Source organism: Mirounga angustirostris, unplaced genomic scaffold, assembly GCF_029215605.1.
Source record: "Mirounga angustirostris isolate CCGP_5_RB_7025 unplaced genomic scaffold, mMirAng1.0.hap1 SCAF_17, whole genome shotgun sequence".
Taxonomy (NCBI): domain Eukaryota; kingdom Metazoa; phylum Chordata; class Mammalia; order Carnivora; family Phocidae; genus Mirounga; species Mirounga angustirostris.
Window position 1 is genome coordinate 32,755,050 of NW_026991725.1, and position 19,994 is coordinate 32,775,043.

The 19,994-nt window shown below is 43.8% G+C and overlaps 2 protein-coding genes and 1 pseudogene across 4 annotated transcripts in view; 1 reads left to right on the top strand and 2 right to left on the bottom strand.

Moving 5' to 3' along the window:
• Positions 1-2,514: 2,514 nt before the first annotated feature.
• On the top strand, positions 2,515-17,547 carry MILR1 (mast cell immunoglobulin like receptor 1). 3 transcript variants are annotated; one of them, XM_045888635.3, is made up of 8 exons: positions 2,515-2,589; positions 2,682-2,723; positions 6,903-7,178; positions 8,678-8,788; positions 11,051-11,140; positions 11,674-11,730; positions 11,858-11,926; positions 12,801-17,546. In XM_045888635.3, exons 1-8 carry the CDS (start codon positions 2,535-2,537, stop codon positions 12,851-12,853), a joined length of 753 nt encoding a protein of 250 aa, XP_045744591.2. In that variant the 5' UTR covers positions 2,515-2,534; the 3' UTR covers positions 12,854-17,546. The 3 variants fall into 3 exon arrangements, with proteins under 3 accessions (XP_045744591.2, XP_045744590.1, XP_045744592.1); XM_045888634.3 differs by lacking the exons at positions 2,515-2,589; positions 2,682-2,723 and having other exon boundaries at positions 6,740-7,178; positions 12,801-17,547; XM_045888636.3 differs by lacking the exons at positions 2,515-2,589; positions 2,682-2,723; positions 11,051-11,140 and having other exon boundaries at positions 6,740-7,178; positions 12,801-17,547.
• Positions 7,174-8,683, bottom strand: LOC123853868 (NADH dehydrogenase [ubiquinone] 1 beta subcomplex subunit 4-like; annotated as a pseudogene).
• POLG2 (DNA polymerase gamma 2, accessory subunit) overlaps positions 9,190-19,994 on the bottom strand; it is a 35,295-nt gene continuing 24,490 nt past the window's right edge. Inside the window, exon 10 of the transcript XR_010408731.1 lies at positions 9,190-10,571. The gene's annotated coding sequence lies outside the window, so the exon portion shown is untranslated. The remainder of the gene's footprint in view (positions 10,572-19,994) is intronic.

A 19,994-nucleotide genomic window follows, 5' to 3' on the forward strand; every position in this document is an offset into this window, starting at 1 on the left:
ATTTCCACCAATGGTTCTCCTTTCTCTGCATCCTCACCAACATATGTTGTTTCCTGACTTAATTAATTTTAGCCATTCTGACCAATGTGAGGTGGTATCTCATTGTGGTTTTGATTTGTATCTTCCTGATGTTGAGTGATGTTGAGCATTTTTTCATGTGTCTGTTGGCCATTTGTATGTCTTCTTTGCAGAAATGTCTACCATGAACAGTATTCTTTTTTTTTTTAAGATTTTATTTATTTATTTATTTGAGAGAGCAAGAGTGAGAGAGAGAGAGCACGCGCACATGAGAGGGGGAAGGTCAGAGGGAGAAGCAGACTCCCTGCCGAGCAGGGAGCCTGACGTGGGACTCGATCCCGGGACTCCAGAATCATGACCTGAGCTGAAGGCAGTCGCTTAACCAACTGAGCCACCCAGGCGCCCTACCATGAACAATATTCTTGATGTGAAGAGAAATTCTCTACTTATTTGAGACTACACGTTATCCAATGGCCATCTGTTTCAAGGAATTCATTGGAAAAGTTCAAGGTAGTTCCCCATATCATACATCCCAGACAGTGAGCCCTATATCAAAAGACTGCACCAACCATTTCTAAACATCAACACATTTTTGGAAATTATGAGAATGATTTGATTAACAATTTGCATACGAACTTCTATCACTGGTTAAGTAGCTTTAGAACATGGCTTGTTTACTTAGAGATAAAAGAGGTGGTAGTGGGATATATTTTTAAATGTTTGATCTGTGCATCAAGTTATGTATTTACATTACTCTGCTGGTTGTTAATTTTTTTGTTGATTTTTTTTCTGTGGGTTTTGTTTTGTTTTGTTTTCTGGTTGTTAAATATTTTTAATACCTCTGCATACCTCATAGAGATTTTATAAGGATTAAATGAGATTATCAGCGTGAAGCTCTTAGACAACAGAAAGGAATATACTAACTTTACTGTCAGTAAACGTGACAGGTCCATGGATAAACTTTTTCTTTTTCCATTTGAGACTTCATTCTTGATCTATCCGGTAACCCTAGACAAATTACTTTCCTTTTCTGGAGCCTCGCTAAAGCACTCCTAGCAACCAGTGTTGGCTAACAGCTGTAAGTAGCACTTCCTCTGGTTTCCTTTACCGTCTTTGTGTCTAAGCTGTGGTCTGCAAGTTTCCTGACCCAGCTGAGTTTCACATGGGGAAAATGCCCCAGACACATCAGCTTTTCTGAAAGTATCACCCCCTTCCCAGTTCTCCCTGGGCATGAAAGTTCCCAGGAACTAGCCCAACCCCCACCCCACCCAGGCAAGGATGCATGAGATGTTGGTGGGAAAAGTGTCAAAGCAGCAATGCCTGCAAAACCTCCAATTTCCTTTGGCAAAAATTCTGACATGAAGGATCATCCCACCAGAGATTAAGCTGGTGAGGTTCTTCCCCTCCCTCTCTTTAGTGAGAGAAATGACCGCCAATATCCCCAAATGAAGAATCACTGTCAATCCCTGAGGGTCGTGTTTTTTAGAAGAGTGAGTGCCGAAACAGTAACTTTTACTGTCAGAAGGGAATTAAGGCCTTCCAGGCACTGAGAGTTAACTCATGATTTGCTTCAAGATGGTGGTGGCCAGGCGGCAGACCCTGGTTTTGCTCAGTCCCCCGGTGGTGGCCACGTGTGGGACCTGGAATGACTGACCACCGTAGGATGGGACCTGGGGAGCCCAAGCAAGGAGCACCCGGAGTGAGTGAATACAGGAGTTTGGACAATGCCCCAGAAGAACATGTACCTGAGCAGGGAACCGGGCGCTTGTCCACAAGAAAGTGCCAGACCTATCGGGCAGGCCTGCTAGTGGCAACAGAAATCACTGCCAAAGGGGCCTGGCTGGGTCACAGCTCCCTCCACTTGGAAAGCTCCTCAACACATCCCACTCCCCACCTCAGACTGGTGACACTGCAACATGGGGTTTACTCCTGCGTCCAGTTCACAGAGCCAGGAGGATTCTAGATCGAGTAGAAGTGAATCACAAGCCCCTCTGGGTTGCATGGTAGAGACTCTGAGACTGCTGGGACCCTTCTTATAATTCAGAGTTCCAGGTTTTATCCCTAGGAAGTCTGGAGCAGGGCCTAGGAATCCGCATGTAACACAATCAGGCATTTCTGATGCCTCGTTTGCGTGTATCTACTCCAGACAGTCAGTATTTGCTTCCCAAGGTTGAACCCAACTTCCGTCAAATTCCTTTTGATACAGGCCGAATCCAGAGAGAGATGATCAGGTGGGTTTTTGCAAAGACGAAATCACAGTCCTATTTTTCCTTCTTCTTCCCACTGTCCAGCTTCCCAGGCAGCCAGAGTTAGGGTGACCTACCACATCTTTCTCTTTGTACAAGAACTCACTGGGGGAACACACGCTGGTCAACCAACCAGTCATATTGTTTCAAGCTTGTCCAAGCAACTCCAATTTCTTCAACTTGGTCAGAAAAGGAGGAAGTCCTTAAATGACTCACCCCCATGGGGGCACCACGCCTTCTTTCCCCTCCTATCTGATTTCTTCTGAGAGAATGTGGAGACAATTGAATAAACTGTTCTTTTGGGGCATTTTTTCTTCTCTCACATGTAAGGACTATTTGCCATTTTGAAGCTTGCCTCTCCAAACCAAAACGTGATGTGGAAAAAGAGTTTTCTTATGTTCCTTTTATCTCTTTCAGTACAAAAAGCTGCCCTGGATTGTGACACAAGAAGAATAAACAGTAAGTTTCATTTACTTCCTTCTCTCTTTTACCAAAACCATTTTCACCGACACGGTGGGGATGGTCAGCTTTCAACGCGACCGTTGATGATTAAGTCTTTCTATGCTTTTAGATGAGCAACCAAAGAGTCGAGTCTTTTCCATTACCTACAGTTTAAATGAAGCAGTGTGAGGCCGGGGTTGAAGCTTTTTTCCTGAGACTTAAAGATAAAATACTGAGATTGTTTTTATAATGAAATATTTTTTTTCTGCTTTTTTTTTTTTAAAGATTTATTTATTTATTTTAGAGAGAGAGAGTGGGCAGAGGGGCGGAGCGGGGAGGAAGGGACTGGAGAGGGAGAGAAAGAATCTCAAGCAGACTCCCCATTGAGCGTGGAGCCAGCTGCAAGGCTCCATCCCAGGACCCTGAGATCCTGACCAGAGCCAAAATCAAGAGTTAGCAGCTTAATCGACTGAGCCATCCAGGCATCCCTGTTGTTGTTGTTTTTAATGTAGAAAATCAACACATAATCATTGTAAAATAATTTAAGCAACAAAATAAAAAATATATATTGGGAGACAGTTTATCATCATAGAGCTAGACTGCTAGGGTCATAGTCCTAACCCTGGTTCTGCTGTTTTCCAGCAGGCAGCCTGGGTGGATGATGACTTGACACTTAATCTCTTTCCTCTGTGATATGGGGATAATAAAAGCACCTACTGGGGAGGGTTCTTATGAGGAGGACTGAGTGAGACAAGCCATGTCCCTCAGCACAGCGCCTGGCATTTGGTGAACCGTCAATAAATGCTAGGCCACTGGGGCGCCTGGGTGGTTCAGTCCGTTAAGTGTCTGCCTTCAGCTCAGGTCCTGATTCCAAGGTCCTGGGTTGGAGTCCTGCATCGGGCTCCCTGCTCAGCGGGTGGAGTCTGCTTCTCCCTCTGTCCCCCACCCCCGGCTCTTGTGCTCTCTCTTGCTCTCTCTCTCTCTCAAAAATAAATAAATAAAATCTTTAAAATAAATGAATAAAATAAAATCCTAGAGGTGAAATTGCTGGGTCAAAGGTCAGGTACATTTGAATTGTTAAGTTGCCCTGCCAATACCCCGAACCTTCACCAACAGTGACCACTCACATGGGCGAGTGTTTCCCACGCCTCTCCAATAGCAGAGACAATGTTTGTAAATTGCCAATCTGATGAGTAAAAACCAGTATCTCAGTATTGTTGTAATTTGTAGTTGCCTCATTACTCGTGAGGCTGAGCATCTTTTTCATGTTTATTGGTCATGAACACTCAGTTCCGTGGAGAGGAAATTTAGGGATGGCTATATGGTTGGGAAGAGAGGAGAGGCTTTGTCTTGAAGCTGAGTTTATACGTAAGACTGAGAAAATGTTAGTTGTCCAGACCAAAGCATGGAAGGGCAGTTGTTGGCATTTTTGAAGGGCCTAAACCCCTCCTCCACCCAAGCTATCCCCTGGCCCTAGCATATTTAATGGCCCTCTGCATTCATTCTTCTGGGAATTACCTATTCATATTATTTGTCCATTTATTTGTCTTTTTCTTATTCATTTGCCATTGACTTATATGTATAAAAAGAATCCTTTGCTTTCATTTATGTGTTAAGTATTTCTTTTTAGGCTGTCACTTGTCTGAATTTTGCCACAGAAAAGCTTTAAGTTCTTTGTGGCTCTCAATTTCTGGGCCTGACTTGGAAGAACTTTTCTTCTCTGGTGATATAAAAACATTGTCTTTTTTAAAGATTTTATTTATTTATTTAATTGACAGAGAGAGAGAGAGACAGCGAGAGAGGGAACACAAGCAAGGGGAGTGGGAGAGGGAGAAGCAGGCTTCCCGCTGAGCAGGGAGCCTGATGTGGGGCTCGATCCCAGGACCCTGGGATCCTGACCTGAGCCGAAGGCAGACGCTTAACGACTGAGCCACCCAGGCGCCCATAAAAACATTTTCTAATATTTCTCTTCTTTAATAATTTTATTCTTTTACATTAGATTTTCTTTTTTTTTTTTTAAGATTTATTTATTTATTTGAGAGAGAGAGAATGAGAGACAGAAAGCACGAGAGGGAAGAGGGTCAGAGGGAGAAGCAGACCCCCCGCTGAGCAGGGAGCCCGATGCGGGACTCGATCCCGGGATTCCAGGATCATGACCTGAGCCGAAGGCAGTTGCTTAACCAACTGAGCCACCCAGGCGCCCTACATTAGATTTCCTGATGAGGGTTATTTTTTCCCTTGGCATTTTAAAATAATAAAATACAAATATACAAGCTATCAAAGACTGCTGGGTAGTGTCAAAAGGACTCAGGAGGGGTGCCCGCTGTCTCAGTTGGTAGAGCATATGACTCTTGATCTCAGGGTGGTGAGTTCGAGTCCCACATTGAGCATAGAGCTTACTTAAAAACAAACAAACCCTCTCCCTCTGCTTCCCCCCGCCCCGCTCACTCTCTCGCATGCGCTCTCTTTCTCTCTCAAATAAATAAATAAATAAAACCTTAAGACAAACAAAAACAAAACAAAAAAAGGACTTAGGAGCTGGTTTCGAGGTGCTTCCCATGGTCAAAAAACGGGACAATAAAAAATAATAATTGCAATGGATTGAAATACATCAAATATGTTTAAATTATGAATTCATAATGATTCTTAAACAAAAAATAACAACAATGAAAGAAAAATATCCTACTGTTACAAGATGCTAGGAAACAAACTCATTATTTTCAGAACTGGTCAATAAAGGGAGAGAACCAAGCATTTATCCTGCCTTTTCTATGCAAACCATACTTCAGTAGAACTAAAGAGTTGATGGGGGCAAGTTTCCCTTTATAGAATCATTTCAGATAATAAATGAAAAAGGAAAGATAGAATTAATATATCACCACTTTGCAACCTCTAGTGAAATAATGCTTCCAAGTGGTTATTGTCAAAGCCTACTAAGAAACAAAAAGAGAGATGATCAGACATTATGTGCCTCCTCATGGAAGTGCATACTACCCCCATGCATTCTTGCTAAATAAAAGCTAATCTGAATTTCATTAAGCCTCTGGGCAGGGGACAGAGGAACATGGTAAAAGATACCATGGGAATGTGATCAACAAAATCAAGACCATGGAAAACACTATAGAACAAACAGCTTGCTATCTTCAACAAATAAACTGTAGGGGGAGGGGAAAAAAAAAGATGGAAGTGTCTATAGATTAAAAAAGACATAAGAAACATATCAACTAGTTATAGTGGGCCATTTTGGATCCAAAAACAACAACAACATCAACAGACAATTAGGGAAATTTGAACACTAATTAGATGTTGATGACATTTTATTTTATTTTTAAAGATTTTATTTATTTATTTGAGAGAGAGAGTACAAGTGGGGGAGGAAGGAGTAGCAGAGGGAGAGGGAGAAGCAGACTCCCCACAGAGCAGGGAGCCCAATGTGGGGCTCCATCCCAGGACCCCGGGATCATGACCTGAGCCGAAGGCAGATGCTCAACTGACTGAGCCACCCAGGCGCCCCGTTTGATGACTTTTTTTTTTTAAAGATTTTATTTATTTGACAGAGACACAGCGAGAGAGGGAACACAAGCAGGGGGAGTGGGAGAGGGAGAAGCAAGCTTCCTGCGGAGCAGGGAGCCCGATGCGGGGCTCGATCCCAGGACCCTGGGATCATGACCTGAGCCTAAGGCAGATGCTCAACTGACTGAGCCACCCAGGCGCCCCGTTTGATGACATTTTAAAAACATTATTAATTTTTAAGTGTGATAATGGTACTGTTGTGTTTACCAAAAAAGTCTTTATCTTTTAGAGATACAAACCATCAATTAATATTTCTAAGTCAGCATAGCCAGTGTTAAGAGTACACTTCACTAAACTGTACATCTGAAACTAATATTGTATGTCAACTAACTGGAATTTAAATTTTAAAAAAGAGGGAAAAAAAAAAACAGTGTCCACTTCACACTCTCAGTGGCAAAAGAGGTGGCGAGCATGAGAGCTTGTCAAGGCCCCCCATGCAGCACTGGAAGGAGCTTCTGTAGATGCTGAGGCTTCCTCATACACTGGTCAGCCTGGCTGTGCAGCAAGAAAGTTCTCCAGGAACCAGTATCTCTATCACCTTGACCCACAAAATGTGGTCAGGTTACCACTTAGTTATTAAGGGATATTCACAAAGACGTTTTCTTGTGTTACTCTGTTTTCCAGAACTCCTTTCTCCAAGTTTGGACTCAGAAACAAAAGTGGTCATGAGGGGTCAAAATGTATCGCTAATTTGTTCCAACCAGAACAAATCACTACAGATCACCTATTTTTTGTTTTGGCGTGAGAAACACCTGAGAACCCATGATGGGAAAAGTGAACCCATGATTTTTAACCTAAGCATCTCAGAAGCCCATGAGCTGGGCCCCTACAAATGCAAAGCCCAAGTTTCTAACTGTTCAGTGGTCAAATACAGTCGCGAGTTCAACTTCGTATTTGTGGGTAAGTAGGGCACTCATTCCTGGGGGGGCCCTGTGATTTGTGGGATTCTTTCCTGTTCTATAGTGAGCTCTCTGCTCCCCTACAAATACTCACTCAAGAGCCTGGAATGTATGTCACTGAGGTCTTTATTCTTAATAATTCCATTTTACTTTCTCTTCTAAAGACTTTTTAAAAATGATTAGTAGAAGATTTATTTAAACAGTAATACATAGAGTCATCGTTGCCAGATTTAATATGAAACATTAAATGTCCGATCCAATTTTCCTTCCTAGATAAGTTTGTGTTTTTTTTTCCTATCTCTGTCAGTTTTGAAAACATAATACCAGAAGAAGAGGGGCCCAATTTCAAACAGAGCTCCTACGAGTGAGGTCCTCGGAGTGGGTTTGAAATTGGGACAGATATTTGCTAATCTTGCAGAGGTCGAACCAATCAGGTCAGGATCTTCGTGGAGCCCTCTGTGGCTCGGATTGTTGACTGAAGCAAGTACTCCCGTTTAAGGGGGTGGGCTCATATGACCAACCGCTCAGCTTGTGCCTTCCCAGCTTCCAGAGATAAGTCATATTCAGCTGGGTGCAGGGGAGCAGGTTAGAGGGGCCAAATGCAATGGCTGGCACTTGGGGAACGACATTTGGCAGTCCCGAATACCTCTTCCAAAGACTTCTGCCTACTTCAGATAATAGTAGCCTGATTGCCTTAGACAAAAAGTCTTACATGAACAATTTGGGAAATTGTTGAGATCTTTAGATCGTAATAATCCCGGTTCTGGCATTTTGGATACTACCAAAGTACAAAGCAAGTAAGTTTAGATCCTTTACTCTAGATCCCCATCATGTAGGCAAAAATTACTTTTTCTCTGAAGATTCGAGAAGTCTTAGAATCAGTGGTGGTATTGAACAGAGCCCATGCCCTGGTGTTCTAACAAATGAGGCAGCCTGTAGGACTCAGGCCCCAGAGTCAAACTTTGCCTACAGGCACAGCCCTTCCAATTACTAGCTGTGTGACTGCAGGAAAGTCATTTAACCCCTCTGAGCCTTACTTTAGTCATCTGCAAAATGGGAATGATAGCAATGAGATAAATACGACAATGCATGTAAAGTGCTTAACACAGTGTCTCGGGTGTAGTTAATAATGAATGGTAGCTGTTTAGGTGACATAAATCATACCAAATGACTAAGGGCTTTGCCCAATAAATGACCAGGCTTTTCTGAGCCTTATGATCCTAACAATGCTGCCAGGAATCCATCTGTTAAATGCTGTGCTGTTTTTCTCTTCTTTGTATGACCCCATGTGGAAGATGCACTTGGTTGTGACTTCCAGAACTTCACTAACAAGTTAATTCTCAAGAGTGGCAGGTGTCCATAGCAGTCTGGAGACCGGGGTGCACAGTACATTAGTTAGCCTGGGAGATGGTGGTGACTGCCCTTTCCAGAACATTCCACAGTTCAGTATCATTGGAAAAGAAAGCTGTGTGGTGACCAGTGAATGCTGTCTTCTTCCAGGTGGAGACGGCTGTCCCTTCTGCCTGCAGCTACTGCTTCCGGGGTTATTGCTGGTGCTAATCGTAATAATCTTGGTTCTGGCATTTTGGATACTACCAAAGTACAAAGCAAGTAAGTTCTTCAGCAGCTTTTGCACTGTTTGCCATGGGTGTTGGGTACAGAAAGCAGAAGAGAAGGTGAAGAAGAGGAAGGGAAAGGGAAATATAAAATGGGATACGAGGGAAATGAAGAGAGAAGGGAAAGATGCAAAAGGGGAAGGTAAATGAAGCTGACTTCCCACACAGCTCACACCTAAGCTGGTTCTCATTTCTCTGGCGAAAGCCCTTCTTGTTTCAATGGCTTGGAGGTCCGTGACCTGTGCGGTCACACGGAGCGCCCCTGCACTGAGAAGAGCCCCACGCTGGGTTCCGTGCTCTGCTGTCACTGTCTTGAAATTCTGAATACTTTTTCTTTGTAACTTTTTTAAAATTATTTTTTAATTTGTGAAATATACAGACCAATACAATTTGCCATCCTTTTTTTTTTTTTAAGATTTTTTATTTATTTGCGAGAGAGAATGAGAGACAGAGAGCATGAGAGGGGGGAGGGTCAGAGGGAGAAGCAGACGCCCCGCTGAGCAGGGAGCCCGATGCCGGACTCGATCCCGGGACTCCAGGATCATGACCTGAGCCGAAGGCAGTCGCCTAACCGACTGAGCCACCCAGGCGCCCCAATTTGCCATCTTAACCATCGTTAAGTATACGGTTCAATGGCATAAGGTTCACTGTTACTGCCATGCAATTATCACCGCTGTCCACGCATGGAACTTTTCTCATCTTGCAAAACTGAAACTCTGTCCCCATTACGCCCTCCCCATTCAGTGGCCCTCCGCCAACCCCTGGCAACCACTACTCTCTCTTCTGTCTCTATGAATTTGGCTACTCTGGGGACCTCGATGATGGACTCCTACGGTCTCTCTCCTTCTGTGACTGGCTCATCTCAGCAGAAGTCCTCCAGATTCATCCATGTTGTGCATGTGTCAGGATCTCCTCCATTTCTAAAGCTGAAGAATCTTCATTAGACAGATCCATAGATACATAGGCATATATACACTCAGTTGATCCACTCATCCGTCAATGGGCCCTTGGGTGGCTTCCACCTTTTGGTTACTGTGGATGCTGTTGCCACGAACACAGGTGCACAGATCTTCATAATTTTGTAACAAGAGGCCCCGCATTTTCGCCGTGCACCAGGCCCTGCAAACGAGGTGGTGGGTTCTGACTGGCAGCTCCGCAAAGGCAAGAGCTTTGCCTTGTATCTGTCAGCATGCTGCCTCGCTCGGCCCCTCGGAGGAAGCTCAGTCAAAGAGCAACAAGAGCATCACTGTCCTCTGTCTACCTTCAGTGTTGCATCAAGCCCCAGCCACTGCTTTTCATTATTCACCTCTTATGACCACCTCTACTTAAGATTTCAAAATGGCCTTTTCACTTGGCATGCAAGTATGGAGGAGTATCAAGATATGCACAAAGAACAGCGTGTCTCAGCACCAGCACCCCAGCAGTGAGCTGAGGGGCATCGGGCAGCCTCCTTCACTTGCCTGAGCCTCAGCGTTCTGACCTGTAGAACGGGGAGGTACTGTCATAGCTAGGGAGAGCACCAAGTGATACTTGTTAACCTCCTGTGCCTCCTCTAGAGAGTTACCATTCAGAGAAGTCAGAAACTTAGTTGACACAAGACTTGAAAATAGATGTCAAAATGTATACATCTGGGCGCCTGGGTGGCTCGGTCGGTTAATTGTCTGCCTTCGGCTTGGGTCATGATCTCAGGTCCTGGGATCGAGCCCCTCATCGGGCTCCCTGTTTGGCAGGGAGCCTGCTTCGCCCTCTCCCTCTGCTGCTCCCCCTGCTTGTGCTTTCTGTCAAATAAATAAATAAAATCTTAAAAAAAAAAAGTATACATCTTATACATTTTTAAAAACCTGTCCTCCCTTCCTACAAAAAGTCTTGCAGAAGTAGAATTAGTATTCTTGGTTACTGGCCAGGGCTAAATAGAACTCAGCTGGGTAATTTACTGTCTCTTGCAGATATTACAAAGCTTTTTACAAACTGTTCTTTTCAGTGAAGGAAAGAAAATGTGTCTCTGGCATAAGCAAAGGATGTTCCTCGCAGACCCAGGAAAATAAATCAGAAGGGCTTCTGGCTTGGAGAAGCAGGTGCTATGGATTCCTTGCTGAGGCCATGGTTTTCCTTCAGTAGACAACAGTTTAGGCCATAGGAGCAGGTTATTCTTTGTTTCTGAACTTTGGGGGATTCTGCTCCTTGGCAGAGGAAATGAGAAAATGTGGCTGAACCGGTTTAATTTAATGATTCTACATAAATGATTCACTTCATGTAGGAAAAGCTATGAGAGATAAAGCACCCAGAGACTATGGAAATACGGCCAGGGAAGTTAGAATATACGCAAATATCTGTGAAAATCAAGCAGGTAAGAGAATTTTTGGGGGTATTTTGATTGGTGTGGTTGGTTGGTTTCAGATTTTTGTCTTTAAATTTTTTTTAAGGTTGTACGACCCAGGGGTAAAAAAAAAGAATAAAAGGAATTAGAATACAATGTCTTCCTCCCACCCCTGACATCCAGTCCTACTTTACGGGGCAACAACCAATTTTTAAAATCCTCACATAGATCCTCTACGTGGGTGCTAGCTAGCATCTACACAAAGGGTAGCAGGTCACAGATATGCCGTTTTACACCTTGATTTTTTCACTTAACGTAACTTGGAGATGTTTTAATGTCAGTTTGGAACGATCCACAGTGTTCCGGAGCCTCTTATGATCCCCTCTTAAGGCAAGCATCATACACTGCTTTATGGTAAATAGACTCAGGGCCTTGGTAACAATGAGAACAAACCCAGCCAACGCTAACCCTAACCCTGTTTCCGGCACGGTGCTAAGCAATTTACCTGCCCTGTCCTACACAAACACCACTAACTCCCAGTTTACGTTGTTCCCATGTTACAGGTGAGGAATCTGCGCGAGGCTTGGAGCCAAGGCAGTGTGTTCCCACAGCCCAAGATGGTAAGTGTTCTCTGCAAAGTCCAGAGGCTGCACACCGTGTCGAGGGTGGCTGGCTAAACCACTGCCCTCACGTGATCAGAGATTCGGATTATAGGCCCAGTAACTCTGCTCCTTGTCTTTTGCCCAGGAACTGGGTGCTCCCAGGGGATACTCTATGCTACCCCTGTGTTCCAGAAGGCGGCACCAAGAGTTCATGGTGAGCCACAGTTTGGGATAAGAGGATCCTATCAACCCGAGACATAAGGCCACCGGAGCTTTAGGAGCCCAAGGATGGAGTAGATGGAGGCAACGTGCACACCCCAGGAAGCCAGTAACAACCAATACTACAACTCCTAACAAATCTCATTAGGAGATGGGGGGGGGGGAAGGGGGGCTGGGGAGGGAAGTATGTGACACGGAGAGTTTCATATAAAAAAATCCAGGGGCGCCTGGGTGGCTCAGTCGTTAAGCGTCTGCCTTCGGCTCAGGTCATGATCCCAGGGTCCTGGGATCGAGCCCCGCATCGGGCTCCCTGCTCAGCGGGAGGCCTGCTTCTCCCTCTCCCACTCCCCCTGCTTGTGTTCCTGCTCTCGCTGTCTCTCTGTCAAATAAATAAATAAAATCTTTAAAAAAAAAAAAGGGATCTGATGATTTAAAAAAAAAAAAAATCCAGAGAGGAGGATGCAGGGGTACTTCTAAACGATTTTCAAGAATAAATTATTATTATTATTTTTTAAAGATTTTATTTATTTATTTGAGACAGAGAGAATGAGAGACAGAGAGCATGAGGGGGAGGAGGGTCAGAGGGAGAAGCAGACTCCCTGCCGAGCAGGGAGCCCGATGCGGGACTCGATCCCGGGACTCCAGGATCACGACCTGAGCCGAAGGCAGTCGCCCAACCAACTGAGCCACCCAGGCGCCCAAGAATAAATTATTCTTATATAGTCTAGGAAAAAAAACAGTTAATACATGGTTCTTTCAGACCACCCAGCTACTAAAATGAGGGTTTTTTTGGGGGGGGGGGGTGGTTTTAGAGTCTCTATGGATATATATCCTAATTTTACTGAATTATTTTCTCTCTTATATTTCAGAAGCCTGTAATGATTGTAAAACTGGATATATCTATTCTGAACTCATCTTCTGAAATTTAAAGATACAAGCTACATCTCAGATTAAGATCCTTTTTATAAAGCTGATTTATATGAAGAAAAGGCAAATGTGATTGATACTCAAAAATATGTCACTGGCGACCTAAAGTGAATTACTATTTTTCATGATTAAACACCATTCCTTTGGCCTATTTGGGTACATCCAATCCTGTCATCAGGCAACAGTTTTGTCAGGTGGGATCCTGACTGGTGACCGTTTTTAAATGCTTCTGCCATTTTTAGGCATGGACCATTCTCCCCATTGCCACATCACTGAAAAAAAGAGGAATTGCCAGACCACTGTGCTCTTCGTAAGTGGATCCTGGGGGCAGAATAGCGATCACCTTTCCAGGGTCCCCAGCACCATGCCCACCGAAGGTTCAGAGGAAAAAAACCATGTCTAAATTCTAAAACAAAAACTGGTGACCTTGAAAATATGTCTGAAGAAAAGAGTCCCAGTAGTTACGAGAGGAAAATGAGATTATTCACCAAGGACACATTTATTATCCATCGCTATTTCAATTTGCTCTCAGATTTTGGAAGGCTGCAAAAATATTTATATTGATTTTCGTGGATGTTCTCAGTCCTCAAAACTTAGCTAATGTCAAAGGCATGCCTTTATGTGCTGCATTTCCCATCGGCATTCTGTAGAGAGAGTAGTGTTCTGTGGGAGACAGGAGAATGGATTACTTTGACTGTCTTCACAAATCACCACAAACTGGTGGCTTAAGACAACAGAGATTTATTTTCTCAGAGTTCTGGAGGCCAGAAATCTCAAATCAAGATATCAGCAGGGCTGTGCTCCCTCCAAAGACTCTATGGGAGAATCCTTGCTTGTCCCTTTGTTTCTTATGCTTCCTGGTGTTCCTGAGCTTGTGGCAACATCTCTCCAATCTCCGCCTCTGTCTTCATATGGACTTCTTTTCCTTTGCCTTTCTTTTATAAGGATACTGGTCATTGGATTTAGGACCCCTCATCTCAAGATCCTTAATTATATCTACAAAGACATTTTTTGTTTTTAAGATTTTGTTTATTTATTTGAGAGAGAGAGCGGGGAGAAGCAGAGGGGGAGGGAGAGGGACAGGAAGAGCATGCGAGCCCAACACAGGGCTTGATCCCAGGACCCCAAGATCATGACCTGAGCTGAAACCAAGAGTCAAATGCCCAACCTACTGAGCCACCCAGGCACCCCCTTTTTCTTTTTAAGATCTATTTATTTATGAGAGAGAGAGAGCTGGGGGAGGGGCAGAGGGAGAGAATCCTCAAGCAGACTCCCCACTGAGTGCGGAGCCTGACACTGGGCTCAATCCCAGGACCCTGAGATCACGACCTGAGCCAAAATTAAGAGTTGGCCACTTAACCAACTGAGCCACCCAGGCACCCCTCTGAAGACCTTTTTTTCAAATAAGGTGACGTTCACAGGTTGCAGGAGTTAGGACATGGACTTATCTTTTTGGGGAGCCACCATTCAGACCACTACAGGGGTGGGTCAAAATGATATCTGGTTTAAATCTCTCATCCTAGGTGTTATTAGTAAAGTCCAATAAAAGCCAAGATGCATTTGTAGGGTTCTAGATGAACAAAACAACTTGGCCCAAATTTTTCTGCTCTGCTCTTCTTCTGGGGGTTGCTTGAACCTCAGTCTTAATAGTTCCCAACAGTGGACCTCTGACTAGAAAAATCATAGCTACCAGTTACTAGACACTAACTGTCTAGCATCCTACAGGGGGATATTATTATTTTGCTTTTACAGGTAAGGAAACTTAGACGCAGATGGGGTAAGTGATTTCACAAGGTCACTCACAGCTTAGTAGTGGTTGAACTGGGAGTTAAATCCTAGCAAAGATCAGCAGAAGCACCGGCCATGGGAATGCCTCTCCAGGGTGGGAAGGGATACTGTGCACACAGGTCCAGATTAATTTGAGGATTTTGTTGCCATAAAGCAGCATTCATGAGCATAATTTCTGCCCTTTCTCTGTTGACATTTTTATTTGGGGGGAAATCAGTGTGTCATAGAGGCTAAGAAAGTAAGGGTTCCAGAGTCAGACAGACTGAACATAATTTAGGCTCAGTCATGTCTTAACTCTGTGACTCTGGATAAGTTACGGGCTTCAGTGTTATTCACTTGGGGGGACGGAGAAAGGGAGGGGTCCATAATGCTGGTATTATTATGGAGCTGCAGTGATAATTAACTCAGGTAATGAATGTAAAGGGCTTGGAACAGGGCCAGGCATATAATTTAAAAAAAAAAAAGGCTATTTGAGGTATGGTGCTTACTCTGCGTCCTACTAATTGGCTGCTCCCCTTAGAAATCTTTAATAAGTCTTTGAGGTCTTAAACTTGGTAACTTGGTCACCATTGGCTGCTTCTTCTGTCTTGAGGTCCCTCCGGAAGCAGAGCCTGAGACAAGGACTTGGATGCAGGTAGCCTATGTGGCAGGTGACCTCAGGCAGCAGGAGTGAGGGTGCAGGGCAGTAAAACAGGGAGGAAAAGTCAACACCAGGGTGGGGCGGGGCTAGCAAGCTCCAGACCATAATGGTAATTGGATTTGATCCAGTTAAGACCTTCTGAAGTTTTGAAGTCCAGAATGCCTCTGGGTTTCACAGCATGCCCTGAATCAATAGTCTCTCATTTTCTCCTTGCAAAGCTTTTAAAGCAGTTAGTAGAAGCCAACTTCTACTCCACAATCCAGATAATTACCATTGCCCTGTGCCTTTCAAGTGCTAAAACCATTGCAGAGCCCAGTGCTGCACTTTCTACCTCTGCCTCCATCCGCACTGCTGAGGAAGATCTTAATAATTATAAAGTAATTGCGAAGCTATGGCGTGTAAAGGTTATCACCACCCTCCTCACCAGCCCCTTACAACATCGCCTGTTGCTATCCATCCAAGGAGTAAATCCGTTTCCTAGGGCTGCTTTCTAGGGCCTTCTGATACCCTGTCTTATCCTGGACTGGCCCTGAAAGCAGAGCCTGAGATAAGGATTTGGGGCAACTAATTTATCTGGGAGGTGACCCAAGGGAACAAGCATAAGGGACTGGAGGAAAAGCCAGTACCAGGGCGTACTTTTGAGCTGGGCACTTCTATGGACAACTGGGGATTGATCCCACTGGAACCTTCAGAGAAACGAGAAAATGTCTCTCAGAACTGTCTTCTTGAGGACCTCTCCGTTGGCTTTCATCCCTGATTGGCTGAGGGTTGACCCAGGAGGTGATGCCTCCCCCACTGCTAGTGCATGTGGACATTCCAAGCTGGCATCTCACCCAGGGCGCTGCAACGCATCGGGGCAGAAAATGGGGGCATGTGTTGTACACTTGAAGCAAGATGCTGTCGACACAAAGTGAATGAAGTCTCAGCGGCAGCTGGAATCGGAGGTGAGGCCCAGGGGATGTGATGCAAGATACGGAGGTGGCGGGTACACCATCTCCCAAGAATTCCTCTGTGACAACAATGGCTGCCACGTGTGCAGCACGTACCAGGGTGCAGGTGCTGTGAAGTGCTTTGTGTACTCAGGCTCGTGTAGTCCTCACGACTCCATCCTCACCCAGCTGCGACTTCCTGTGGCTGCCCACTCTACCTGATCCCCCCTGCGCAGATGTTCGGGCTTTCGGATTGAATTGTTCAGGAAGAAGAGAAAAAGGAAAGGGAAGAGGTCTACTGGACGCCTGGGTGGCTCAGTCGGTTGGGCGACTGCCTTCGGCTCAGGTCATGATCCTGGAGTCCCGGGATCGAGTCCCACATCGGGCTCCCTGCTCGGCGGGGAGTCTGCTTCTCCCTCTGACCCTCCCCCCTCTCATGTGCTCTCTCTCATTCTCTCTCTCTCAAATAAATAAATTAAAAAAAAAAAAGAAAGAAAGAGGTCTACAGAGTTTTCCTTTCAATAGCTACATTTTTGTCATGTCTGTTTCAGCTTCACTTTGGGTCTTTTTCAAATCCAGATTCTTTACATTTTTTGTTGTGAAATAGAGCACACATTATAAGAAAATGCATTAAAATGGATATGGACAGCTTGGTAAGTTAATACGGAGTGAACACTGCCCACGGCCTGGACACCCTCTGCATGCCTCTTCCCACTCACGAACCCACCTCCCCGCCTTCACTACTCATTTAAGGGGATCGATTCTTTGCTTGTCTTTATAGTTTTACCACCAAGTATGCATTCCTGAATACCGTCTTTAGTTTTGCCTGTTTTTGAATTTCATATAAATGGAATCATATAGCATTTATTCTTGTGTCGGGCTTCTTTTGCTCAACATTATATTTGTGAGGGCGCCTGGGTGGCTCAGTCGTTAAGCGTCTGCCTTCGGCTCAGGTCATGATCCCAGAGTCCTGAGATCGAGTCCCACGTCGGGCTCCCTGCTCAGCGGGGAGCCTGCTTCTCCCTCTGCCTCTCTCTCTCTCTGCCTCTTATGAATAAATAAATAAAATCTTTAAAAAAAATAACGTAAAAAACAAAAACAAAAACCATTATATTCGTGAGATTTATCCATGTTGCTGCATGTAGTTGTAATTACATCTTCCGTTACTAAATGGTATTCCACTGTTGGAATCTACCATAATTTATCTATTCTACAGCTGACACACATTTGGGCCGTTGTCAACGTGGGGCTATTGCAATTATGCGGCTGTGACCACCCTTAAGCTAGGAACATGTCTGCTGCTTCCCAACTGCATGCAACCATGCTGAATATGTGTCGGGATACAATGTCTGGGTCATGGGGCTTATCCCCATCCTAAGTAGACGATGCCATAATATTCTCCCAAGTGGTCCTATCACCTCACCTCTTCATTCCCTTGAGCAGTATGTGAGTTTTCACCCCCCCTACGTTTTTACCAACACTGGCACTGTCATTTTAATTTAACCATTCTTGTGGGCATATAGTGATATCTCATTGTGATTTTAATTTGCATTTCCCTGAGACTAATAAGGTTGAACACAATTTTCCTGTATTTAGAGATCATGTGGATTCCTTTTTTAATGAAATACCTGTTTGAGGCTCTTTGCCTATTTTTCTAGGAGGTGTTTTAACTTTTTCTTATTTTTTAATAGTTGTTCTCCTACTCTGATGCTTAATTTTTCACTCTCTCAGTGTTGCCTTTTGATGAAAAGAAGCTTTAATTTTAAGAACTTAATTTGTCTACCTTTTCCTTGACGATTAGTGTTTTTTGTGTATGTGTGTCCAGGTGAAGAAGTATTTCCTCAATTTGAGGGCATGCAAGTATTATTCTATTTTACTATCTACTAGAGGTTTTTCTCGTTTACTTTCATATTTCGGTTTACAACCACGCAGCATCGTTTCTGTGTGTGGTATGAAATGAGCATCCTATTTCTCCCCGCTCCCACACATGAACATCACCAACGCTAGCACTGTCCACTGAAAAGCTGTCCTTTCCCCACTAAACTGCTGTATCATCTTTGTCACAAATCAAATGTCCATATACATGTGTGTTTCCTTCTGGGCTTTAGATTCTGTTTCATTGTTCTACTTATCTCTCCTGTGTCAGTACCATACTCTTTTCAGTAAGTTTTGATAACTGAAAAAGCAGATTTTCCTATCTTGTTCTTAAGAATGTCTTAGCTATTCTTGACCTTTTGCATTTCCAGTTAAATTTTAGAGTCAGCTTAAAAAAAAAAAAGAGTCAGGGCGCGTGGGTGGCTCAGTTGGTTAAGCAACTGCCTTCGGCTCAGGTCATGATCCTGGAGTCCCGGGATCGAGTCCCACATCGGGCTCCCTGCTCAGCAGGGAGTCTGCTTCTCCCTCTGACCCTCTTCCCTCTCGTGCTCTCTGTCTCTCATTCTCTCTCTCTCAAATAAATAAATAAAATCTTGAAAAAAAAAAAAAAAGAGTCAGCTTGTTATTTTCTTAAAGAAAAAAAAAAACCCGAACATGATAGGGATTTTGATTGATATTGCATTGAATTTATAGATCAACTGGGGGAGTATTAACATTTTTAGAATAGTGAGTGTTCCGAACTACAAATATCTCACTGTGTCTTCTTCGATTCTCTCAAGAGTGTTTTATTATTTCCTGCATAAACATCTTACACATCTTTTGTTAGATTTATTCCTAGGTACTTGATATTTTGATGCTATGATAAGTTGTGTTTTTGTTTCATGCTGATATACAGAAACACCATCAATATTATTGTGTTTGATTCTGTATCCCTTAGCAACCTCACTAAACTCTCTCTTCCACTTTAATAATTTATCTGTAGGTTTTTTTACTATCTGGAGACCAGGCAGCTACCTACCCCCACAGCCTCAGGCCCCGAAACCTGAGGCCAGACACGGAACGTGGAGCTCTGCTGCTGCTGCCACCTGCTTCTCAGCAACCATCACCACCTCCCTTCTTTCTGGGTCCTGAGCATGTGCATCTGATTAGAAGATATTCACCACCATACGTCCCCCAGCAGTAAGGGAATGGTAATGCTTTTAGATTTCCGACCCCACCAAATGGAAGGAGGTTTAAGAGGGCCACTCAAAATATCTTCTACATGAGCCAAAATTTCAATCAAGACTGAGGGTGAAATAAAGACATTTTAGGACAAAGACAGAGAAAGAGGTTTTTCCAATTGCGTTCTCACTGAAGAACTACACGATGTACTTGAGGAAGAAAAGTAAACACAGATAAAGGGTGTAGGATTCAAGAAGGATATAGAAAACATAAATGACAGAGGCAGGGGAGAGGGATAAGGATGTGTATGTAAGGTTTGGAAACATTATAAAGCTACCATGATGTTTAAAGTGTGGTATTGGCATATGGCTGAACAAGTAGGACAATGGAATGGGACCGGAAGTCTGGCTATAAATCTAAACACACATGGGAATTCAGTGAATGAAAAATATGGCATTTTAAATCAGTGGGGAAAAGATGGACCATTCAACATAGTGTAAAAACTTTAGAATCACATTTAAAAAAAGGTGGACCCCCTACTTCATTCTCTGCAACAAAATAAAGTCAGATAGGTCAAATGTTAAAATACCTAAAAATAAAGCCACAGAAGTGCTAGAAGAAAAAAGGAGGAATTTAAAAATGATCTTTAAGAGGGGAAGGCTTTTCTAGGTATGACTCACAATTCAGAAGATATAAAGAATTGCTAAATTTAATTAGATGACTCATTTTTAAATTACATTTAA